Here is a 25580-nt window from a genome sequence, read left to right as displayed (position 1 = left end):
TTATCTCTTCCATAGTCAATGGATAAGTGCTCGGTGTAACAAAATCATTCTCCAAATAGTATACAACATATTCTCCAACTCCTGATAGATGTAGCTTCATCCTTTTCTACCATGTAGAGAAACTTGACTTGTTCAGCTTCGGTGCATCCCTCTTATACATCTTTGGATCTTTAACTCAAGTGCCTTTAAACTTTCCTTTCGAAGTCCAAAGCTCTGATACCAATTGATAGTTCTAATACTTAATATAAGTACAGATCCAATAACCAACAAGATGAGAGGGGGGGGGTGAATCATACAAACTTAATCATCCATAAAAACATCAGATTCAACCTTGGTAACATATATATCAGTAATATAACCAAAACTGTTAAACATGCAAACTCAAAAGCATATGAACAATATAAACCTCATAACACCAGATTTAACGTGGAAACCCAAATAGGGAAAAACCACTATGGGATTTCGGACCCACTAAGAAATATACTCTTCTAGAGTATGCTCGGTTAAAAGCAAATCCTGTTAAAGATTACAAACACATTGCTAGATGTGACCCAGTTAAGGGATTTCCCTCAGATCTGTTAGGATCTTCACTTTGTTAGAAGTGACCTTGTTAAAGGATTTCAAACACTCAATCAGAATGTCACCTTGCTAGAGGGTTTTACATATAAGACTATTAAGTCCACTCAGTTAAGAGATTTTCTATCACTTTCACAAAATAATAGTAATAAAAATCTATCTGCAACTTCACATCTAAAATGCTAAAGCAGATTCTTATTTGTTCAATACAATCTAGACATAGAACTAATCTTGTCTATCTGTTGGGCTTCTATACTCTGTTATTCTAACAGGTCTTCAAGCTTCTGTGCTCGATAATCACTATGTAGCATCTTTGTGCATACACTTGCCCGCATTCATTGTTTATCAACAATTTCCTATTTATAAACAATTAGGTAACCGCTTAATCTCATTGATCACATTTCCCATGATCAATCATAGCCATCAGATCTTTAATCTTGTCCAGTTTCAATGCATCTTTCGATCTAAAAATATTTTACCCCACCTTGGAACTTTCATAATAGTCTTGGAACTTGTGCCAGGGAATTGTGGTTCAATCTGAGCTGTAGATCTTCATGCTAACTTTCCATTGCCTTAGATTTGTTAACAAACTTCTTCCATGGCTCACCAAACATTTAATCTGCTCCAGCTCATCAACTTCCTTCATTAAATACCGCATGTAAACATTTAATGCATTCTATTATAGCTCGGTTACAACTCGGTTACAACTCGGTGAATACTAAACTCCACTCGGTAGACATTCTGCCTTCATTAACCGATAGCAATAACCTTAGGGTTTACCGACTAGGTTCCTTAGGGTTTACCGACTAGGTTCTTTGCTTGATAACATAGTATAGTATTAACCTTTACAATTTACAACATATGTATGATGTTAAAACAATCTAAAACATCATGATCTCATCATTGTCTGACTCGGTAGTAGTTGCCCATTGAATACCTTATTCATCCCCTTATTCATCATATTCTTTCCTGTGTCTTTTACCGACATCTTTATAATCTTCATATCATACTTCTCAAGATATGGCAACATCATACTGAATTAGAAAATCAATTTCTTGACATCAATGACAAAATAATAATATCAAGACAGTAAAACATCTTTAATCAGCTATATCCATAATCATCAACAACCTTCTCAATATCCTTAAGAAATTCCAACAATCTTTCATTGTCTGTTATAATGCAATATTACCAACATATACAAGGGCTTGGGCCCTTTCAAAATATTTTCCTAACTAATAAAAAAGCATTGCATAGTACCATTAGATTAAATCATTATGCAAACAAACAATTAAAAAAAAGTTATTTTGGTATTTTTTTGTTCACAACTTTGTACATCATGCTAGTTTGAGTCTCCATGTCACATGTGATCTAGATAGATAAAAAATTACGACATCAAATGAGACAAGATTGTACATGAATTCAAATATTAAATTCTATAAAAAAAATCTTTTTCATTAATATAACACTCAAAATTCGTAAACAATCTTAGAAATGGAAAATGAAAATCCTTATTTAAACCACTCAAACAAGTATTTAGTTTAGATTGAAAAAAATAAAAGTTAGATAAAGATCTTGATTTAGATTGAATACTTATTTCACAATCTAATTAATGCATTAAATATATTAAATCTCAAGTTCCATAACTTTGGAAATTCCAAAACCTTCCTAATTAGACTACTTTAAGAAAATAGGTGTTGGGTTTTGAGTTATTAACATAAAATTGTAGGTTATAATATAATATATTTGTTAGGATTAAGCTGTCGTAAACCTTCTAAATCCTATGTAATTAATTTTTTGGGGGGGGGCAAATGTGGTAGAGCCACTTAATATATTAATATAAATAGAAACTAGTTCAAGAGCTAATGGAGGAAAGAACAAGAAAACCTCCAATCCTTGCTTGAAATATAGGACAAAGACACAAATAGCTATCCAGACTCAGACTACTAACCACCCACTAATCTTAGAACACCCATGTATTATATTTCCAAGTGCTTGCATATGCACATATCTACCAAAACTAAGACCCCAAAGACCCACAAAATATTAATTACAAAGTTTACAATTAGGGAAAATAAACACTTATTAATCTCTAAAAAAACTAGACTCCATCAAATATCATGACAGAGACAGTCCACATTTATCCTTCATTATCATTCATCAGCATATCGACCTGGCTCACTCGCATGAGGAGCATGTGTATTTCGTAATTTGGCTCTGAAAAACCATCAAGGCACAAAAGGATGTGACAGAGGGAGAAGCCATAAATGTAAATTGTGTCATCAAAAAACAAGAACATTGTTGCAAGCAAAAAAATCCTCTCCATATAACTCGAAGCTGACCAAACACTATCGGCCCATAGCTGTCAAAAATTCTCCTCAAAATTTCAAAATTTGTTGAAGTGCATGAGTTACTCTTCCTCCATTAGCTGAGATTTAGCCAAAACACTATCGTTATCATTCAATACCCAAGGGATATTTGTATCCAGTGAATCCTGCCTCCCAATGGCTGACAGTTGAGTGGAGTTGAAATTGTCAAAAGACTTGGAAGATGAAAGTGGAAATTGCCTTGCTGAATGTGCTAAATTTTCAAGATTTTGCTCGGGAATCACACCATGTCAAAGGCATACTAGAAACTGGTTCATCTGGTAAAACATGATCATGGCCTAAAATAGTGAGAAGAGAAACACCCACATTTCTCCCAACATTTATGAAAGTTTGTTGAAGGACATTTTTGCACTTAAAATTCAACTCCAAATTGCCACTTTTGCATTCAACAAAAACAATTTGGTTTAGAATGCTACGGCCTGAAGATAATTTTAAATGCACCTTGAAATCACACAAGCCAATTAATCATGTAATACGAAAAATATGTCATATTCTTGATACAACTTACACATTAACACATGAAAATGACACATTAGGATATAGAGGATTTAAAATATCTATGTGAATTGTTAATATGTTCTTTAAATGATGCCCACATCAAATCTTAGTTATGAGTAAAAGGCATGTTATTTTTCACTATTGACTCAATATCTGGAAACTCATGTATGTTGATTCCATGCAATGATGAGTCCAAATTAATGTTATCGCACCCTAAATTAGCAAGGAGGTCTGCTAATTTATTCCCCTCTCTATATGTATGTGATATATATACATTGGTGAAAGAGTCCATCAATGCCCAGATGCATTCTAGAATATATCTTATCTGCCAATTTATAATTTGTCTTTTCTTATAGGCATTTATTATCATTGTTGAGTCTCCCTCTATATGAATATTAGTGAAACCCAATTTCTTTACCAATGTTAGTCCACTTAAAAGAGCTTGTGCTTCTGCAAAATTATTTGTGCTTGGTGCAATGGTAGGAGATTTGAAAGCCTTTAGATTCCCCAATTGATCTCTTATACATATACATATGCCTGAGTCACCAGGATTTCCTCGCGAAGAGCCATCAAAATTGATCTTGACAAAATTGTACAATGGAGGCTGCCATTTGATAGTAGATCTGTCAACATGAGGTTGATTGAGTCAAAAGAAACATGAAGGAGAAGGAATGGAGATTTATTTCCAATTATTAACTAGTTTGCCATCCCAAGGAGTGAAGAGAGAAAAGTTGTTATATTCATTTTGAGTGTAGAAATTCACCATTTCAGAAATGGATTTTTCTATTCCTTCTAAAACTGTCTGAATAGGAACAGATGCTTTTCTGAAGATTCTCTTGTTCCTTTCCCACCAAATGGACCAAATTAGAGTAGCCAAAACTATAATCCAAATTCAAGCAAAGAGTGATGAACCAAAGGGGGTAGGCCATGATTGGAACAAGTCCCAAAGTGTATTTGGTAGTGGCATAGATAACTCCAATTTATTGAGAATAAATTGCCAAAATTGTTGTGCAAATGAATACTGAATAAATAGATGATCAACTAATTCATACTCTTGATCACAGAGGACATATTTAAATGGTTGTGAAATCTTCAACTTAGCCAGTTTATCACTTGTTAAAATCCTCTTTTGCAATGCAAGCCATGCAAAACATCCTAACTTAGGTAATACTGAGCTATTCCAACAAAAAGAGAAGGCTCTTTGTGTATATAACTGATTATCCATTTGTTTCACAACTTTATAACCATTCTTAATTGAATAGCTACCATCTTTTCAAGGGGACCATATAATTTTATCTTGCGTATTTGAGAGATAAACAGTTCTAGTGGAAAAGATATTATGTAGACAATTAGTATAAGTGGTATCTAAGGAAAGATCGGTAGGGTCCTTCCAAATTTGTTTTCCTAAATTTCTTTCAACAACACTGACATAATTAATCAACTTGCTACCCCACTATGAGATGATAAGTGGAATTGCCTCTATCAAATTGGCTTCTTGATTTAGAAGGGGCAATCAATTTCATGAATCGTTCCAAAAATTGGCATGCTCTCCATTATGCACTTGCCACGATATGTACTTAACAACCACATCTCTAGTAGCTATCATAAAATTCCAAATAGCAGATCCATAGGGAGGGTCTAGAGTGGTGAAAATTCTTGAAGGATTATTAGAATCAAGGTATTTGGCCTGCATTATTTGATACCATTTAGCTTCAGTTTTGGCATACATTTTCCAGACAACTTTCCCACCAAATGCTATGTTCCTTTTTGATAAATCATGCAGCCCCACCCCTCCAAATTGTTTATTTAAGGCCATATTTTTTAATGAGATAAGTGGGATCTTCTTTTCCTCTAACAGGTTACCCTTCCATAAGAAATCAATAATGAATTTTTCAATTTGCAAAATGATCAAAGAGGGAGCTTTTTTAACTGAAATGTAATAGTTAGGGATAGTAGCAAGCATTGTTTTGATAAGGAGGATCTGACTAGACAATGTAAGCCATCTTGCTTTCCATGTCGAGACTCTTGACTTGATCCTCTCTAGGACCATTTTCCAATAAATTGGTTTATTGGGGCCCATAATAAAAGGTATGCCCAAGTAAGTAGAAGGAAGCTCTTCTAGCATGAAGCCCAATGTGTTTACAATTTTCCGATAAATAATAGCATTTGTCTTAAAAATGGAGATTTTGGATTTATGTGCATTAATCCTTTGCCCTAAGACTGAGGTATATAAAAATGTTTTTAACTTAATTTGCTTTGCCTCTTGCAAGGATGCTCATCCCATGAGTAATGTATCATCTGCAAAGAGTGTGTGAGTGTTAGCAATAGTAGTACTTGGGATAGTGATACCCTACCACAACCCTTTCTCATTCTTAATTTCAATTGCTCTGTTGAAAGCCTCTGCCATAATGATGAACAAAAATGGAGAAAGGGGGTCTCCTTTGATGAGTCGATGATGAGCAGTTAGTACCAAACCGGTATCGAGAGGGGGGGTGAATCACTACTGGCAAAAACACTTTTCCTTGAACCAGTTTGACTGAGAACACTGCACTTGACGGGCAAGCAATATCATCGATCCAAACCAGATTACTACCGATTAAACACAGTAAGAATGTGACGGACATAAACCGGTAACTCTTAGCTTTCCACACAATCTAACATCTTATTTACATTTCACCCATATGCATACACTAGTAATACATCAACAGAAATGCAAAGACTTACTGGTCAACATGCTTTACTGCTTGACAGAGAATAACAAAGCATCACATGAAAAGCATCACACATAACACACATATTTTTCACATGGAAACCCAACTGGGAAAAACCACGGTGGGGATGAATACCCACAAGCTATTCTTTGAACCCTTTTGAAGTCCACTCTGTTAGGAGCCCAGTCCGGTTAAAGACTTTACAATAGGTTCTCTTAGGAACCGATCCTACTAGGGATCACCTGGTTTACGGATGGCTAAAATACCCGGTTAAGGGTTAAACCCTGTTAAAGGTTACCTTGTTAGAGGATTTTAAGAACTCCATGATTTTGAATCACCCTGTTAAAGGATTTACAGCAAGCCAGTTAAAGCTACCCTATTAAGGGATTTTCCAACTATTGAAGTGGTTAGAGGTCAACAGGTATCACAATGATCTAGTAATAGCACTTCAATGCCAATGCAGATCTACTTTAGTTCCTTCCTTCTGCAATCACACTCTGCAGGTATCTATTCTCTTATCTGGTTTGGAAAGAATCACGTATCTTTGCACTTAGATACAAACACAACATTTGCCAACAACCTCAACATGAAAAACAATATCGACCTTATAGGAAACAGATAGGTCGGTATCATAAACCCTAAACCCTAAACATTTAGGTTAAGCAATTCAGTCGATTCAATCCTGACCGTTGAACATACTGCATTGAATGCAATAGTCTTGAACATATCTCAAGACGCTCTCCATCGTTCATTCTTTGCCACTTCTTGGAGGCTGATAACACATCACGTGTTCTCCACCATTTACAGAGACTTTGCACATTCCCAAGGTAGATAGGATCAATCTCCTTCATGCAAGATCCTTCACCCGCACAAGGCTGACGTGGCAACACAATCTGTTCTTCATTACAATGCTAACTCATCACACAATGTCATCAGTTGAATCGCACAGGCATAGAACACTTCAACTAGAAACCCTAAAGCTAAGACTACCAACCGGTAGTCATACCATATGAAACCTTGATACAAAACATTCCATATACCGGTTCACATTTCAACATACTAGTTCATTTGGACAAACATACCACTTCACTTTTTCACATATACCGGTTCACAACAACATATTAGTTCTCTTGCAAGTTGCTTACTTCAATATACTAGTTCACTCTTCAACATATTGACATCAATGACAACATACAATATCATCATGTCATCATACTCTGCACATATACTAACATCCTTGTCTAATTCCTTGAGTTGCAACAAAAAAACCCGAAGGATCTCCATTAATAATAACTGAGAAGAAAGCACCTAAGATGCATGAATTGATCCACTTACATCATTTATTAGAGAATCCAAACTTATGAAGTACTTTTAGTAAGAAATTCCAATTTACTTTATCATACACTTTCATCATGTCTAATTTGATAATAAATGATGATAAATGGGATGAGTTAATAGAATGCAAGACTTCATATGCTACTAATGCCCCTTCCATTGTTTCTCTTCTTGGCACAAAGCCACCCTGCTCTAAAGAAATTATCTTGGGAATAAGATGTTGAAGTCTCAAATATATAGCTTTAGAAAATATTTTGTAAACTATGTTGCAAAGGGAAATGGGTATAAACTCTACAAAAAATTTAGGCTCCTTGCTCTTGGGAATGAGGGTAACATTAGTAACATTAAAAAATTTTAACATTGAAGAGCTTCTTCTTGATTCCTCTAGGGCTGCCCACAAATCAAAATGAATCACATCCCAACATTTTTTAAAGAAGAGGGTGTAGACACCTAAAAATGTCTCATTGATCATGTACTAATTATTCTTCTAATTGATTAAATAATTCTTTAATTATTTAATTAATTTAATTAACTATTTCTTCTAGTTTCATATATTTCCTCATCATCTTACTAATTATTCTATTTTCAATTTCTATCATCATTTAATCATTTTAACCATTTTCTAAATATTAATTTAATATTTATTATTTAATTAATTCTGATTAATTCCCCAATTTAAACAATCTTTATTATTTAAATAAATTAATTCTCAATTTCTATCTCTAATCATCTAATCATTCAACTATCTTCTGAATATTAATTAAATATTTATTATTTAATTAATTGTGATTTAATCTTTTAATTTAAATAATTTTTATTATTTAATTAAAGTCCACTTCTAGCATAATTAAATAGTTTTTTTTAATTATTTAATTAACTAATTAATTCTTCAATTCCAAATCCCCAAATTCGAATTTCATTTAATTTCATATTCTTCTAATTTCTTCCAAATTCAAACACATGTGCATGATTTCAAAAACCAAATTGAAAATTAAAGTCAAGTTCTAAATATATTCAAATGCTAAATTAAATTAAAAAAATTAAATTATTTGAATAAATTTCATGCAAAGATGAAATTGAAAATCTAAGTTAAAGTGCAAGCACATGCTAAATTAATTAATTCATTTACCTCTCCAATCTCTATTTTCATCTTCTAGTTCTCTTGGTCATCTTCTTTATTTCTTCCAATCATCTTTTTCTTCTTTCAGTTAGCTTTTTCTCAATCAGTTGACTCAATTAATCTATTCAATATATTTTGTTTCACCTCCAAGTCAGCAGTTCAACTATCAATCAACATGTGAGCTCACCTGAGTTCCACCTCTTGATCTTTTGGTTCCACCTTTCAATCAATCTTCTCCAAAAATCTATAAATTGAGAATTCAATCCTCACAATTCCTCTAGATCACAAACTTTGAATTTTTGTGTCAATTGTAGGTTGCCAGTGCAATATCTAAGAGCCATCATACCATAGAGAGAAGAAGGACAATCGAAGCCACGATGCATAATAGGGAGTTTCATATTACTTAGTGTAATTCCATTTTGCATTTATTCCATTGGTTTTATGTTTGAATTGCTTAGATAGTTAAGGATTCGTGATCATCCTTGTTTCCTATTAAGAAATGGTGTATTTGAGCATGCTACATTTTGGTGAACCCGACGTGAGCAACAGCTAATTTACCTTCTCTGTTTTCTGTGTAATTTTTGCAGGTCGTACAAATTTTTTTATTTTTTAAAGATTTTGCATGGATTTCGAGAACATATTTGTCATCACACAATCGCCCTTACATCATCACGCAATTGCACAGATAGCGTTACGCATTCAACCAGGCAAGATCACGCAATCACCCTTTACAGATCACGCATTCGCAAGGAAAATTGGTGTTGATTGTTTCTATTCTCATATCCTTTCTATTCTTTGATATGTTTAATTCTGTCTAAAATTGAGTAAATCTGGAAACAAATTATTTTGCATGATTTTATTATAACAGTTTATGGCATGAAAGGTACAATTCAGGATCTCGGGTGCTAGAAGGACAAAGGAACAAAGAAGACAGGCCAAATGCTATCAAAAGTTTATCCAAGCAGAAAAGTAGATACAAGATTGGGAAGATCAACCAACCTTTGATAGATATAACAACTTAGTTCTCTCATATCAAGTAAAATGTGATCTAATTAATATTGAATGGATGATGAGAGATTTATCTAGGGCCTCACAATTAGTTTTACAAGTTTCTGATCGGGTTTAGATTAATTTTTTATTTTTTTATTTTTTTGTGTTATCTGCCTATCTATCACGCAATCGTCCTATTTGGATTATGCAATTGATCTGTTATTGTCACGCATTCCAACTATCTAAATTACACATTCGCTATGTTATGTTCACGCATTGGCTTTGTCAGTGTCACGCAATCGCGCAGGTATTGTCACGCATTCGTTTATGTCAATTTTTTATTCTCTGTCTTCTATTGATTTGATTTTACTGCTAATCATCTATTTGCAACCTATGGCGAATTTATAGAAAGGATCAGATTAGTATTAGATCAATTGCACTCATAATCTCATACTTCATCTTTTGGTGCTTAAAATCAACAATGGTTAAAATGAACATGCATGCACAATCTCACACTTTATCTGTTGGTGATTAAAATTAACATTGGTTAAAATTGACATGCATGTATAACACTTCGATTTGGGCTTAAAATCAACAACAGTTAAAATTGACATGCATGCCTTCATATTTCAATTTGGTGTCTAAAATGGACATGCACATGCGTATTCAACACCTAAATTTGGGCTATAAAATGAACGTGAATCAGGCTGCATTAGATTAAATCACATTTGGTTTTCTTAAGGTAAAGAATTTTTATCGTGTTTAGGGTGGACCTACTGTCGCATTAACTAACTTTCCACTCGCCTTCGGGGTCTTGGGAGAAAGGAAGAAGGTGACAGTGACATCCATTTTTTATTTTATTCCACATAGTGAGGGGTATCTTTGACTAGGGATTTCATCACCCCATAGAGGTACTTCAAATTGGGATGCATTGGGGATATCATCTCTCCTAGCGTACTCGCGAGTGGGTTTTTTGAGCCTCTATATAAATATACTGGTCAGGCGGCTAGAGTGTTGAGTGAATTCAACATATGTGGGGGCCTTCCCTGTACCGATAAGCTCAACTAAAGTCTTAAGTGGATTGCTCTGAGAATCCATCATTGGATCAAGACCCCTCAAAACCCTACAATAAGAACCAAATTAGTAGACCAAAACCCTACATTCAGTGATTCCAAGAGTGTGCATTGTACCCCATAGATACCCTTCATGTACCTTACACTATGATACATGAATCCCTTGGCTATAAGATCTTTGGATCTTCGGGGTAAGAGAGACTGGCATGCCCAAGAAGTGTGTGTCGTGGAGTGGAGCCAGTGCTGCCAGACTCTCTATCTGTTCATTTTGTCTCGGTATTTCATAAGGGCCTCATTGAATGGTGTCCACTTTCCAGCCTAAGATTGTATTCTGTGCTTTTTTATGTATTGTTGTGTTAAATCAGTATTGAGTCAGTCCTTTGGGCTATTTCGGGCCCTATCCTACATATCTCTGAATTTTTGAAGATTGTTTGAAAAACTAGTTCAGTCAACTATATTTACCTCCAAACAATTGTTCTCAGGCTTGAAGAAACCACGAAACTAGTCCTATACACAGAATTACTGAAAACAAAGTCCTTTTTTGAAACGTCAAAACTCAAAGGTTTATACACTTGTGACCCTAGGAAGTCCTTGCATAGTCCTCATTTATGTCCTTACTATCATCATTAGTCCTTGCATAGTCCTCACTTACGTCATAAATCCTTGCAAAGTCCTCATTTACGTCCTTACTATCATCATTAGTCCTTGCATAGTCCTCATTAACATCCCCATTATCATCTTCATATACGTCTTCATCAAGATTTCATATACGGTTGTCTTAGTCTGTCATCATTGACATAATCATCCTACAAAGTCATGGCATGTGTCTTAATGGGTCTCCCAGGTGATGGTTTGCTCCCCTTAGAGAAACCTAATCTAGTGCCAAACGGTAGTCAGCGAGAAATCATTGAAGGTCTAGCTAACTTAACCTGGGACTCAAGGAGAAACACACCTCAGTATATAGGAGTCGAGTACGAGATAAATATCAAGTATAAAATTGCCCGTAGGATTGATAGAGAAATTCTTGCAGAACATCTAAGAGAAGACATGGAAAAACTTGCAATACAGAAATCCAAAAATACTCAACAAGTCTCACATCAAAATCCTCAATAGAGAGTCTAGTCTAGTTTTTGCATACCTCATACCTACGTCTACAGTCTAGCATTAGTCGTTGTCTTGCATAAAACCACCCTCATATAGTAGTCTTAAATTTCTGTCACAAGGTCACAAAAGGCAAAAGGTATAATGGACCCAAACAATGACCAGCCTGTAAACCCAACTTGGAATATGGATATATCAACTAGTCAACAATCAAGTTCTCGGGAAATGTCTACCCTAATTGAATTACAACAACATTTAACAAAAGAATAAATTGAGTCAGCTCAACAAGATCCACATGTCCTTATGATATTAGATGCACTTATACATAGTAATAGGGGCAAATATCTATCGCTTTTATTACAAAATGGGGCGAAACTACCTAAAGATTTTGATGTCACAAAGATCTTACCACAAGGAAAAACTTTAGGTCAATATAAGAGTCAAACACTACCCATAACACAAATGTAAGCAACGACCTCAAGTTTTCCTCAAAATGTACCTATCCAAACAAATGTCAATACAAATGCAATCTTTCAAACAAGTGCATCATCTTCGGCGATAAATGTTAGTATACCAACACAAAGCATACCAATAATATCAAGTTTCTCAACACCTATTCAAACACAAGAAACAAGTGAAACCCAACCTTTGGTTTCCTATTCTATAGGATCGACATATAGTCACCAAAATGCAAATCTAGGTCTTACCAATACAACAAGTACAACTCCACCAAACATGGGTTTGCATATCACTTATTTCATGGTACCTAGTGGAATGCACAACACACAAAATTATAATCATGGTACCTTCCAACAACCTCCTAGTTATGCAACCATGAATCCTTTTGTGGGACATACACAAACACAAGGTGTACCTTTGACCCAAATAGATATTCTGACACAACAATTATAGAATTTGCAACAACAAATGACAACCATGCAGACCGGTAACAATAAAAAGAGATACACAATACCGGACTTACATCCTTATCCATTCGATCACACATTATACATGCTGCCTTTCCCACCATATTTTGAAACACCTAAATTTGATAGATATCGAGGGAAGGTTGATCCTAGAGACCATATCAAAGAGTTTTTTACAACATTTATAGAGGTTGCAATAGAAGATACTTACTTAATGAGACTATTTCCTAAAAGTCTGGGGGGTCCGGCTTTAGAGTGGTTTTCACATTTACCACCAACCATCACATCATGGGGAGAATTAGGTTAACAATTTATTGCAAACTTCTCTCATAACATTGAAACCCCGGTTACTTTGATGGACTTGTGTGCCGCTAAACAATATGAGAATAAAACATTTGCATCCTTCATACAATGATGGAGGGCTCTCTATAGGAGGTACAAGACAATTATCCTAGAAATAGAGCAAGTGGATATGTTCACAAAAAACTTGATTCCCAAGATTAAATATCCGATACAAATGCAATTTTCAACCACATTCAAACAAATCATGGAAAAAGCTCTAAAATGTGAGAAGGGACTAGTAGAACAAGGTCTTATTAAGTATGGCAACACCAACAAATATGAAAAATCCAAGTTTTGGTCGAAAAACAAAAATGTGACCAATGATGGTATTGTAGACACTAGAACAATAAACAAAACTCAACCAGTTTTATCTTTGGGAATGAGTCAATCGTCAAATCCGCATACAGAGAATAACCTTACTTCAACAAATGTGAATGCTACACAAAACACGAACACAAGGTACCCCAGAGTAAATGCTCCAAGAAGGAATTACACACCTCTAGGAGAACCTATTGAGTCAACACTTAAAAAGTTAATACAGACAAACATGATCACTTTACCAGAAATAAGAGTATATGAACCAGGTCCTTTCAAACCCACATGGTGGAACGATAATGATTTCTGTGATTATCATCGGATAAAAGGTCACAAAACAGCAAGTTGCTACAAGTTGAAAAACTTGGTCCAAGATTTGATAGACCAAGGTGACATCACAATCGATACCAATAAAACCTCAGCAAACACAAGTCGTACAATCTTTAAGGATCCATTTGTTAAGAATGACAAGGGAAAGCTACCACATCAGGTACTCAATACAATATAGCTAACTACACAAAGGTCTCATACGACTACACTATTCATGCCATTAGCTTAGGAGATATAGTAAACAATGATTCACAAGAAACACTTGATCAAGATGAGAAATATCAAGACACTGACACAGATGATATCCAAATTTGCATGATATTAGAGGCACCAAAATATGATGATGATAGAAATCTTTGTCTTAGAGATTGGGGGCATGATCAACCATCTCATTCTGGTTGGTTTGAATATGAACTCATAGAACACATCATGGATGTCAAACATACACATAAAGACTATGAAGAGGGATTTAACATAAATCTTGATAACATAGAATATGATACAGTGTCTACGATCACCATAACTCCCAGAGACAGAGACTGTGTAGTAGTTACTCACAGATCAAAGGCAACTTTACAAGGAATACCACAAAATCAGCCACTAGCAATAGGGACTTATAATGTTGTTGAGGAACTTAAGAAAACTCCAGCACGGATATCATTATTCAAACTTTTGCGTATTTCACCCACTCATAGAGCTATACTGGACAAAGCACTTCAAGATTTGCTAGTAGACAGAGATATAGATGAAAATGTCTTCCAGTCTATGGTAGGAAATTTGACACAAGGCACATATATTGCATTCACAGAACAAGATATTCCTAGTGATAGACTACTTCATAACAACACACTACATCTGGAAGCTTACATACATAAGAGAAGAATCAAAAGAGTACGCATAGATGGAGGAGCCGGTCTCAACATTTGTACTTTAAAACTAGTTAAGGCACTAGGATATTCTAAATTTCATATTGATTCATCCAAGAGGATAAATATCAAGGCATACAATGATGAAGAACGTCTGTCAAAAGGCATTGTAACATTACCCGTACAAGTAGGAACTATAACAATAGAGGTCACTTTTCAAGTCTTGGATAGAGAACTGGGATATAACATGTTATTGGTCTACCCATGGATCAACACCATGCAAGCAGTACCATCCACATTTCATCAGTGTGTCAAATTCCCATATAATGGTATTGAAATCACCATAAAGGGTGATCCAAATCCCTTCCAACATTGCAATTACTTGAAAGAAAGTGTGGATAATCAGGTACCTATTAATCAAGTAGCACCTCTCACTACACAACTAGAGGCATTAACAATCATAGAAACAAAAAAGGATATGCCTACAACGTCCTCCTTAAAAATACAAGATATGGGTTGTGTAGAGTATTCTATTTTAAATACTTTAAGTGGGAAACAGTTGTCTCTTTCTCCTAAGTCTTTTGGGAAACCTCACAATACCATACAAAAATAAGACAAAGGAAAAGAAATTGCCAGATATACAGACTCATGCTCTTTCATTAGATGGGGTGACTTACAAGAAGAATCCCTGAATGAAGATGTTAACCATTGGATATATAGAGAAGAGGATCATATGACAATAACTAGAATACCCATAGATCAGTATGGAAATGGATTCAAAATTCTCTAGAGACATGGATATGAAGGCACCACAGGCCGGGGGTTACAGAAACAAGGAAGACTAGAGCCTATTGTTCCTAATGATAATCCAAGGAATCAAGGATTGTGGTACAAGCATGTACCACATATCACAGAAGCAAGACAGCATACCCTTGATATACTAAGTTGACCAATGAAACTGTTAGACTATATACCACAAAGGGATTTGTCCACGCAGGTGCTTCCATCTTCATCTCAAACAAGTAATCAAGTACCCACATTGCCTAGTGCGAAATCAGATGGAGAAGACATGAGACAACTCCTGCAAGAACCTAACACTGAGTCACAAAATGATACAGTTGTCGACACAACAACACAAGCTAATGTTGCAATAGATGCAGGCTTAATACCCACAGATGAATCTAATCCATGGTTATTATCAATACTTCTGCCATGGGAAATGACTCGGTCTCAACCTGACAAATCGGATGAAGAAAGATTGTAAAGGCTTATACCAGGCTTAAGAAGGGTAACTATTGTCCAAAGAAGACCAGTCAATCTACAATAGAATCAGGGGCAGGAACAAGAAGAAATAAGTGATGATATCTCAGATGATGAAAAATACATTGAAAGTGAGACAGACTCTCATGACTATGAGTTCTTATCACTCCATGATTCTATCCCACCAGCAAGTGTCATACTAAGGTATCAAATAAAGTCTATACAAGATGAAAATACACAAAGTCATTCAAACAATCAAGTCTTCATGTTATTAGAGTCTACTATGGAAGGGAGTAATGATTTACCCCTTGTACATTCACACTTGATTTATTGGGGGCAAGAAGGAAAACCATCTCTGGATTGGTTTGAAAACAGTGAAGCAATTGCAGAATTTCTCGAAGTCAGAGAGGGATTTCCACAAGGTGATTACAAAGAAGGGTTTGTTGTAGACCTGGATAGAACAACATACTTTGGAGAAGAAAGTACCTCTACAATAGAAGATAAAGATCAAACCACCCATAATGGCAAGAGTGAGTTGGGTAACCTTCCTATTGAAAGAGAAAGTTTAGCATTGCTTATAGAAGAAACAGAAGAAGTAAACATAGCAGAAGGAGAGATTGTACATAACATCGACCTAGCAAAATCACTAAGCAAAGAAGAAAAAGACAAATTCATTCATTTTTTCAAGAAATGACCTATCAGTTTTGCTTGGTCCTATGCAGATATGCCAGGCTTAGACCCTGAATTAGTGTTGCATCATTTACCTTTGATACCAGGAGTTAAACCTTACAAGCAAAAATTGAGAAAAATGCATCTGAGTATTCCATTACTAGTTAAAATAGAACTACAAAAGTTGTTGGTCATAGATTTCATTCGACCTATTGACGATGCGGAATGGATATCCAACCTGGTACCTATGACTAAGCCCACAAGAGGCATCATAATTTGCATGGATTTTCGGGATCTAAATAAAGCTTGCCCTAAGGATGACTTCCCGCTACCCAATATCGATATGATAGTTGACCTAACAGCTAGGAATGAAATGCTATCCTTAATGGATGGTTTCTTAGGATACAACCAGATTAAAATTGCGCCATAAGATCAACATAAAATGGCCTTTACATTCCCATGGGGAACATACTGCTAGATTGTGATGCCATTTGGTCTCAAAAACGTCGGAGCAACATACCAACGAGCCATGACAACTCTGTTTCATGACATGATCCACAACATAATGGAAGATTATGTGGATGACTTATTGGTTAAATCACAAACAAGAGAAGGTCACCTTACAGTCCTTGCACAGATATTTGATCAGTTGGAGCAAAATAATGTCAGACTAAATCCAAAGAAGTGTGTGTTCGGCATAACAACAGGTAAATTGTTAGGGTTTATTATGTCCAATAGAGGAATTGTAGACCCTACCAAGGTCAAGGCAATCATTGATATTCAACCTCCATCAACACTTAAACAACTAAGAGGGTTACAAGTAAGATTGAAATCCATAAGGAGATTCATAGCACAATTGGCAGATAAGTGTCACCCCTTCCAGCATTTACTCAGGAAAGGAGTTACTTTTAAATGGACAAAAAAATGCCAAGAAGCTTTCCAAGCTATGAAAGATTATCTTTTAAATACACCCGTGTTAGTATCACCTACTCCGAGAAAACCTCTATTGTTATACATATCAGCAACAAACTCAGCTCTAGGAGCTTTGTTGGCACAACATGACGAAAAAGGAAAAGAAAGGGCCATTTATTATATAAGTAGGACTGTGATCGGCTATGAGCTTAATTATACCCCTATAGAGTGAGCATGCTTAGTAGTAATCTTTGCATCCCAAAAGCTCAGACATTACATGCTAAGTCATAAGGTACAACTCATTGCACACTTTGACCCACTCAAGTACATATTGAGTAGAGCAACATTAACCGGGCGATTGGCTAAGTGGGTTATGATCCTGAGCGAGTTTGATATGGAATACTTAGATAGAAAAGCCATCAAAAGACAAATTATAGTAGATCAATTAGAAAAGGCTCCTTTATAGGATAGTCACCCATTGCTAATAGACTTTCCAGACGAATCTGTGTTTGCATTGACTGCATCTTTAATGTGGAAATTATATTTTGATGGGTCATATAGAAGTCATGGATCTAGAGCAAGGATTCTTTTTGTCACCCCTCAAGGGGATTCTATACCTAAGTAATTTAGGATCAATTTCCAATGCACAAATAATATAGCTGAATATGAATCTCTCCTCATAGGGCTTCGTACAACTGTATAGTGGAGAATACAAGAATTACAGGTCTATGGTGATTTACAATTGATTGTAAACCAAGTTAATGATGATTATAACACGAAGGATGACAAACTCATGCCTTATAAAAAGATGGTAGAAGATTACAAGGAGCACTTCAACAAAATTACCTTTGAACACATCCCAAGGATACAAAACAAGGTAGCAGATTCCATGGCTACCATAGGATCTCTTCTAAATATGCCTGCTAACAAAACTCAGTTTGAGTTCATCATAGAATAGTTGATGCTACCGGTATATGAGACTCCCCCAACATAATATATATGTGCAATTGTGGGTCCATAATCACCTTGGTACAATGAAATATATACATATTTACATACTCAATACATGTCACCGGATCTTTCCAGAATTTTTTTTAAAAAGACCCTTATTTGTCAGGCATCTAGATACACCATTATAGCTGACACTTTGTACAGAAAGGGTTCGATGGAGCTCTTCTCTGATGTCTTGATGAAAATGAAGCACAACTTTCTTTAAAGGAAGTACATGATGGAATTTGTGGGGCTCACCAAAGTGGTCCACCATTGTCAAAGAAGTTGAGAACAGGTTATTACTGGCCAACTATGGAAAAGGACACTTATAAGTATGTATAGAAATGTAAGTAATGCCAAATGCATGGAGACCTCATTCATGCACCAACACAAGATCTTCAACCCATTACGTCACCATGGCCATTTTCACAATGGAGATTAGATCTAGTGGGTAAAATCAACCCTACTTCTTCCAATGGGCAATTGTTCAAGTTTATCATTCGTTTGCATTCAAGAGAAGCAAGGGTCATCTCCTTTCTTAGATATTATGACATGAAGTCTTTGGTGTTCTAAGGTCATTCATTTTCAACATTACTCTATGACAATGCTTTACTTATGGTTGGGTAGTGATTTCACTATTTGAGACTTGTTAACCCACAATCTATCAATTTCTATATGTCAAGCATATTAAGAAGATCTCTAATTCAATCTAGACACCTAGTTGATCATATGACTAGTGAAAAATCTAAAATTTTACTTCAGTGCCATTGTAATTATCACACCCAAGTAGGTTTCATTACTTACAAGTCAAGGCAAGAAAAGAAAAAGAAAAAGAGCTATGCCAAATATCCCTCTCAAGGCAAAAGAGAAATGATATATAACTGAAATATCATGTATACAAATGAGATAAAAATCTTGACTATGGGAACATGCAAGTAACTCCATCAGGGCTACAGACGCCTACTGGCAATGGAGAAATATTTAAGAAATTAAAATCTATAACCTCATCGGAGCTCTCAAGGCTTGCTGGCAGCAAGGCTCTATTTGAGTTGCTTTTGAAGTTAGGATAATCTAGGTAGCTAGTCATATAGGATGTTAAGGATCTTTAGTGAACGCAAGAGCAGGAATTAACTCATCTGCACAGGCATGGGCAAAAGAAGAACAAAGTTTCAAGAACCAATGGAGAAGTTTTCCATGCCTCCATTTGTGAATCCTAGACACTAAGTGTGTTGAGTTGAATGTTCCAAAGGGCCTTAGGGATCAATTGACCATTTATCTATGAAATGTTTTGCACCTCCATTTCAATTGGTGTATTACAAATGATACAATAAACATAGTTAACCTTGTTCAAATAGGAAATGCATCTTCATCATACATATTGCATTAACATAGGTCATGTCAAAAATTCATTGTCTCCACATGCATTCTGCATATCATCATGGCATACAGGTCTGCACACTCGGGGCATAACTAAAAAAATCCAAAAAATCATATAAAGTCCTAAAAAAATCCAAAAAATTGTACAAAGTCCTGAAAAATTCCAAAAAATCATATAATGTCCTTCGAAAATATCCTAAAAACAAAAAAATCAATCAAAAACATTCAAATATCGATCCACATAGTCCAAAAACATCGAAAAAGCTCCTGGAAAATAACTAAAAATTGAAAAATCAATCAATCAGAAAAACTTGCAATAAAATGTCTCGCAAGAAACAAATACCCTAGCAGATATCTAGCAAACGCTTTGCATGAGGTCAAGAAAGGATATGACTATCCAGTCAAATATCTGCAATCAACTGATCAAACTGTCTTATCAATCGTATCATATACATATCAAAGTGATCATTATCTTGTCTTAAACAGAAGAGGATACACTCAAAATCAGATAGGTCAGTCTTAAACACAGTCCACAACTTTCTGAGATCAGACATTATCAACCATCACATCAAGCAACTGAGAATGAAGGCACAAGGTCAGTATTGCTGCTGAATTTTGTTCAGGTCAATCTTTATCTTTTATCATTTGGCAATAGATTATGTTCCTATGCTACTCAGGGATGTCACAAGTGACTAGAGGAGTTATGATGGGCATTATCTTTTTTTTTCTTCTTCTTGGTTTGTTGTTTGTGGTGTGAACCGATGAAATTCTAGGGAAATTGCTCTAGTGGGTGTCTGTGATAGGAGCATTCAGCAATTGGATACCACACATACCTCGACCCCTAGTGTAATTCCCAGAATGGAGGGTTCACTCCTTATCTGCTACGTGTTTGTTTCTACAATGAGATATCTCGCATCTTGGTTTCTTATACCCTGATGTGCTAAGATTCATTGTTCAATAATAAGGCTCAGTGATGAATATACATTGCACAAATAAAATATGTGACACAAGTTCATGATTCTTTCAATTTCATTCACATCTCATGTGTTTTTTGGATAGTTTGTTGATTTCTCATTTTCTCTCTAAATCGCATTCTTTCTAACATTCTTTCTATCATCAATCTCTTCTCTCTATTATCTTACTAACATTTCTTCACAGTGCATCAGAGTTAAAAATTTGTTCTAGCATTATCATATAAAAAAAAAATAGATTCCATTGCATTCATAAACATTCATTGATGCATTCAAATAGATACCATTGCATTCATTAGCATCATTGATACATACATATAAAAATCATTACATTTGTGAATCATATAGACTCAAATAGACATACATCATATAACTCATAGCATCATATAAGCATACATATAAAGCAAAACATAAATAGATCACTACCAAAAACTGCATATCATATATATATAACTCAAAAATGATAATGTGTATGAATATAATAAACAAGCTCGAAGGCTCAGATAACATGATCAAAAATGTCTCAACCAACACTGCCTTTGTCAGTAGGTGGATCCTTTCCCACGATGCCGAGGTGGTCCCATAACACCACCACTACTAGTCTGTTGAGAAGTAGATCGACTCGATCTCCTCCCCATGAAGGCACTGTAACTAGTCTCTCTTTGACCCTCAGGGTTAGCTCTCTCATTAGCCTGACAATAATAAATAGCCTCCTGTGTGGCAACAAAATATCTAACTGCTTGGTCGCGTGCCTCTGTCACTAGTCTGAAGAGCTGATCATATGCATCCATGGTGATCTGAGCTCTCCTAACTACATCATCTCTCTCCCTCTAGAGATGATCCCTCTAAAGCACTGTAGTCTGCATGGTAGGCCTCTTGCTCGACATCTCGTCTAGCGGCCTCCTCCTCCAAGCTCTGAATCTACGCTTTAAGAATCTGTGAATCATCCTCATTGCCCACCTATCCTCTCCCTCCCTCTACAATAGGAACATCCTTTAGCTCTGGCATATCATCATCATCATCTCCATCCTCACTACTCGATGACTCTGAAGAATCATCGCTATCCCCAGTACTGATAGACTCGGTGTCCCCACTAATGTCTACATCCTGGTCTCCATCTCCCTCATCTCCTATCTCATGCTCTCCCTCCTCGTCTCCATCCTCTACTGCACCTTCCACTTCTCCCTTGTCTCCAACCTTCCTCTCCTCCTCTAGCTCTCTCCCCCAACTCTAGCCTCAATCTCGGCCTAGGATGGCAAATCTACTATGTTGTAATCAAAACAGCAAGATCAATAAGTGGAATCGGCCTATGTTTGGAAAACCATGCATCATACTCCGGCATCATCCTTGGATCCGCTGCACCTCTACCCCAACCCCAGAGTAACGACTGAAGAGCATCAAACTCAGCAGAAGCAACATGCGGTTGTATGCACACCCCCCAATTAGATACCTCCCTAGATACACGAGCAAAGTAAGCAGCAACAATAGGTGTCACCTGTACCTCTCCAAATTGTCTCAATACTCAACCTGGGAGATACATCTCTATAATTTGTTGCATCTCAAAAGTCCTACCGATCAGATACCTCTATTATCAACAGAAAGGCAAGTGTACTATGTCATCCACCCAACCAGGGAAATCTAAGTATGGTCTCCAAATAAAATGTTGTAGTATGTCAAACTGATGTCTCCAATACAAGGTGTTACCTGAACCCCTATGTCTGATACCTGTTGTGTACCTAAAAGCATAAGGCTCACCAGGCTGCAAATCAACATGAATGAGAGGTCTCGAAATAGAAATATTCTCCCATGCCCAAGTTTGGAGCAGTGTCACACCACAACTGATAGACCGATATCCAAGATATACAATCCCATGCATCTGATAATACAAGATGGCCAGCAGACATGGACCCCACGCATATACTTGTCGATGAACAATCATATCATGGAGCACTCTACCCCATCCCACTGGAAATCCATGACCTCATCTGTCAGGTATCAACAAACCACCAACAACACCACATAGTACAATAGTCATGTCATCATAATCTAACTGGGCCCAAGGGATGTCATATCGGCCACTGATCTACAAATCTTGTATCTCACACTTGAATAGTGCACACAATCTAGCAATGCCATTGTCATGGTTGTACACAACTCTCTCACCATGAATCGGAATATGCAGTATATGCCATACATCCTCTAACATAATGGATGTTAGAATTAGGATTCCCAAAGATACTGAGAGGGGGGGATGAATCAGTATCTGACCGGTTTGTAAATTTACTTGACTTAAAACATGAAAAGCATATTAAAACTATGTACTAGTAAACAAGAAATAATGTAGTAAACAAGAATAACAACAACCACATGAGAAGCACACCATAACATAGTATTTTAATGAGGAAACCTGGTGTGGGAAAAACCTCGGTGGGATTTGTGACCCACAATATTCGCTTACTGGCCAATAAGGGAATATTACTCTTACAATAGGAGCCTGCACATGCTGGAAGGCCAAGTGCATAGAGCTCACTGCTCAATTACAAAAGAAGTCACACTGACTTACAAAAATGGATTATATTAATCCAATGTCTTGTACTGCTTCAAATTAGCATCTGCTATGCCAGATCCAATACCGGTTTAAGCTCTGCTACATACATAAACCCTTAACCTATAATTTGCATATTAGGTCTGCATAATTTCACCTATATCCTTCTTACAAAATATTCTATAATGATCTCATACATATATGAGTCATTTTACAACTTGCCATGTCGGCTTACAATGATTTTACAATTAATTACAAAATACATTATAAACAAAATTCCTATCGGCCAAGGTGCCGGTATCCTTCCTTTCACTGTCAGTGTTCTGTGTGCCAGTGTAGAGTTTGTCGTTGCCGATGTCGATATCCTGTCTTGCTGGTATTATATGATTGCAAGGTTTCCATCAATGACAAAACCTTCAATCACCTACAATTTCTCATTGGAGTGTGCATTTGCCAACAATCTCCCCCTTTGGCATTGATGGCAACACTCATGAGAAAAAAATAGAAGTGTCCAAAATGATATCCAAAAAATATTCTGCCAAAATTGTATGCTCCCCCTGAGTAGATGAAGTCCCTTCCTTCTAACCATTTTTCTCATCCCACCACTCCCCCTTTGACATCAATGACAAAGGTTGTCATTCGGTGTCAGTGGTGTCCTACCTAGATTCTTGTAACCGGTGGGTTACAATCTAAAAGATATCTGTCAAAACTAAATTTATGCCATTGCTGAATGTTTTGCAGTCTTTTATTGCCTCTTGTGTTCTCTGCACTGTACCGGCGAGTATGTACATTTTCTCTTCCGGTGTCTTTAGTCCAGGAACCAAAGCCTTAGATATTTCTTTTCTCAAGGAAATAAGATACTCTAGTCTTGGACTAAGTCTGCATTTTAAGTCCTTTGCCTTATCCTTTATTCCTTGTTTGTCTTTCTCCAATTTCTTGATTTTCTCTTCCTGCTCTGCAATTTTCTTTTCCAATTCCAAAAATGAATCTGATGTTCCAATCAAATTGTCAACAATATTATTTAACTTCTCTTGAGCTTTGTTGATCTCCTTGTCAAGATCCTCTGTTAAGACATTTATTTTGCAAGTATCCTTGTATAGTTTCTTGAAGTCAAGAATTATTTCTCCAAGTTCCGGTAATAGAGTATCCATTTTCTCCTTGTTCTTATTTACAATATCCTCAAAGAATTTCTCTTTTTCATTTATCATCCTCTCCTTAAATGTATCCTCATTTATTTGATCAACAGTTAATAGGTTGTCGGTGATAAACTTAGACAATGTGTCTAGTTGACCTAAAGAATCTTTATTCTCAACACTACACTTTGGTGATATCAATTTAAGAATTGGTATAGTATCATCAATAGCCTTATAGGCTTGTGCATTGCATTATGTGATCTTCTTTATTGAATCTAATAAGACCTCTGTTACATTAGTAGGTCTGAATTCTGTCATAGTTGTACCAGATGTTTGTCCAACAGTTTTTACAATAGCCATGCTACTGGTTGTAGTTATTTCCTTGTTTGGTTCGACCTCTGGTAGGTCTGTCTGAGTTTTCATTTCCACAAACAAAGGTTTAGGCTTTATAGTTTGGCCAAGTGGCACTGTCTCTATCTATACCTGTGCTTCAACCTGTACTGGTTTGGGTTTCTCCAAATGTGTTTCAGACAGTTTCTCTGAGATTTCAGTTGCCAGTTCCTCAGTTTGTGCCTTTGAACTTTGCTTAGTCAGGTCTTCAGATGGTTTGTCTATTATATCTACCAGTTTCTCAGTGGTATCCTCTGTCGATTGCTCTGTCTGTGTAGGTTTTTCTATGTTTAACTCAACCTCAACATCTAGTGACTCTATGGTCACATCTTTCTCCTTATCCTCAGTGGTCTCTCTATCAACCACGACATTTACTTCCTGAGTATCTACATTTACAGTATACAAAATTTCTGATTCAGGGTTTGTATCTTCTACCAGAGTCTCCATACTCTCAGTGGCCAGTTGATTTGCAGTAGTGTCTACTGGTGGAGTATCTGAAGGAGGTGGGGGCATATTGTCAGTTATTTTTAAACTTGGTGGTCCACCTACCTTGCCTTTACCCTTGTCTTTGTCCTTTTGATACTCTGATAGTTTTAGGTCTGAGTAATTCTTCCTCTTTTTCTTTCTCCACAAAGAAAATATCCCATCCATCAGTTGTTTCCTCAGATACTTCAGTTACTCTGCCAACCATTAATGCTACATGCCGGTGAGCAGTAGAGAATACTGTTTGGTTAGCCTCACTAATTAATTTGTCTATTTCATT

The 25580-nt window shown here is 36.1% G+C and overlaps 1 protein-coding gene across 1 annotated transcript in view; it reads right to left on the bottom strand.

Annotated features, from left to right (window-relative positions):
- The window catches only part of LOC131858385 (uncharacterized), a 176421-nt gene that overhangs the window by 69782 nt on the left and 81059 nt on the right, over positions 1-25580 (bottom strand). Inside the window, exon 5 of the mRNA XM_059211615.1 lies at positions 24929-25203. Within this exon, the coding sequence (XP_059067598.1) occupies positions 24929-25203 (275 nt within the window). The remainder of the gene's footprint in view (positions 1-24928; positions 25204-25580) is intronic.

This window comes from Cryptomeria japonica, chromosome 9, assembly GCF_030272615.1.
Source record: "Cryptomeria japonica chromosome 9, Sugi_1.0, whole genome shotgun sequence".
Taxonomy (NCBI): domain Eukaryota; kingdom Viridiplantae; phylum Streptophyta; class Pinopsida; order Cupressales; family Cupressaceae; genus Cryptomeria; species Cryptomeria japonica.
This window is presented reverse-complemented; position numbering and strand designations above follow the sequence as displayed.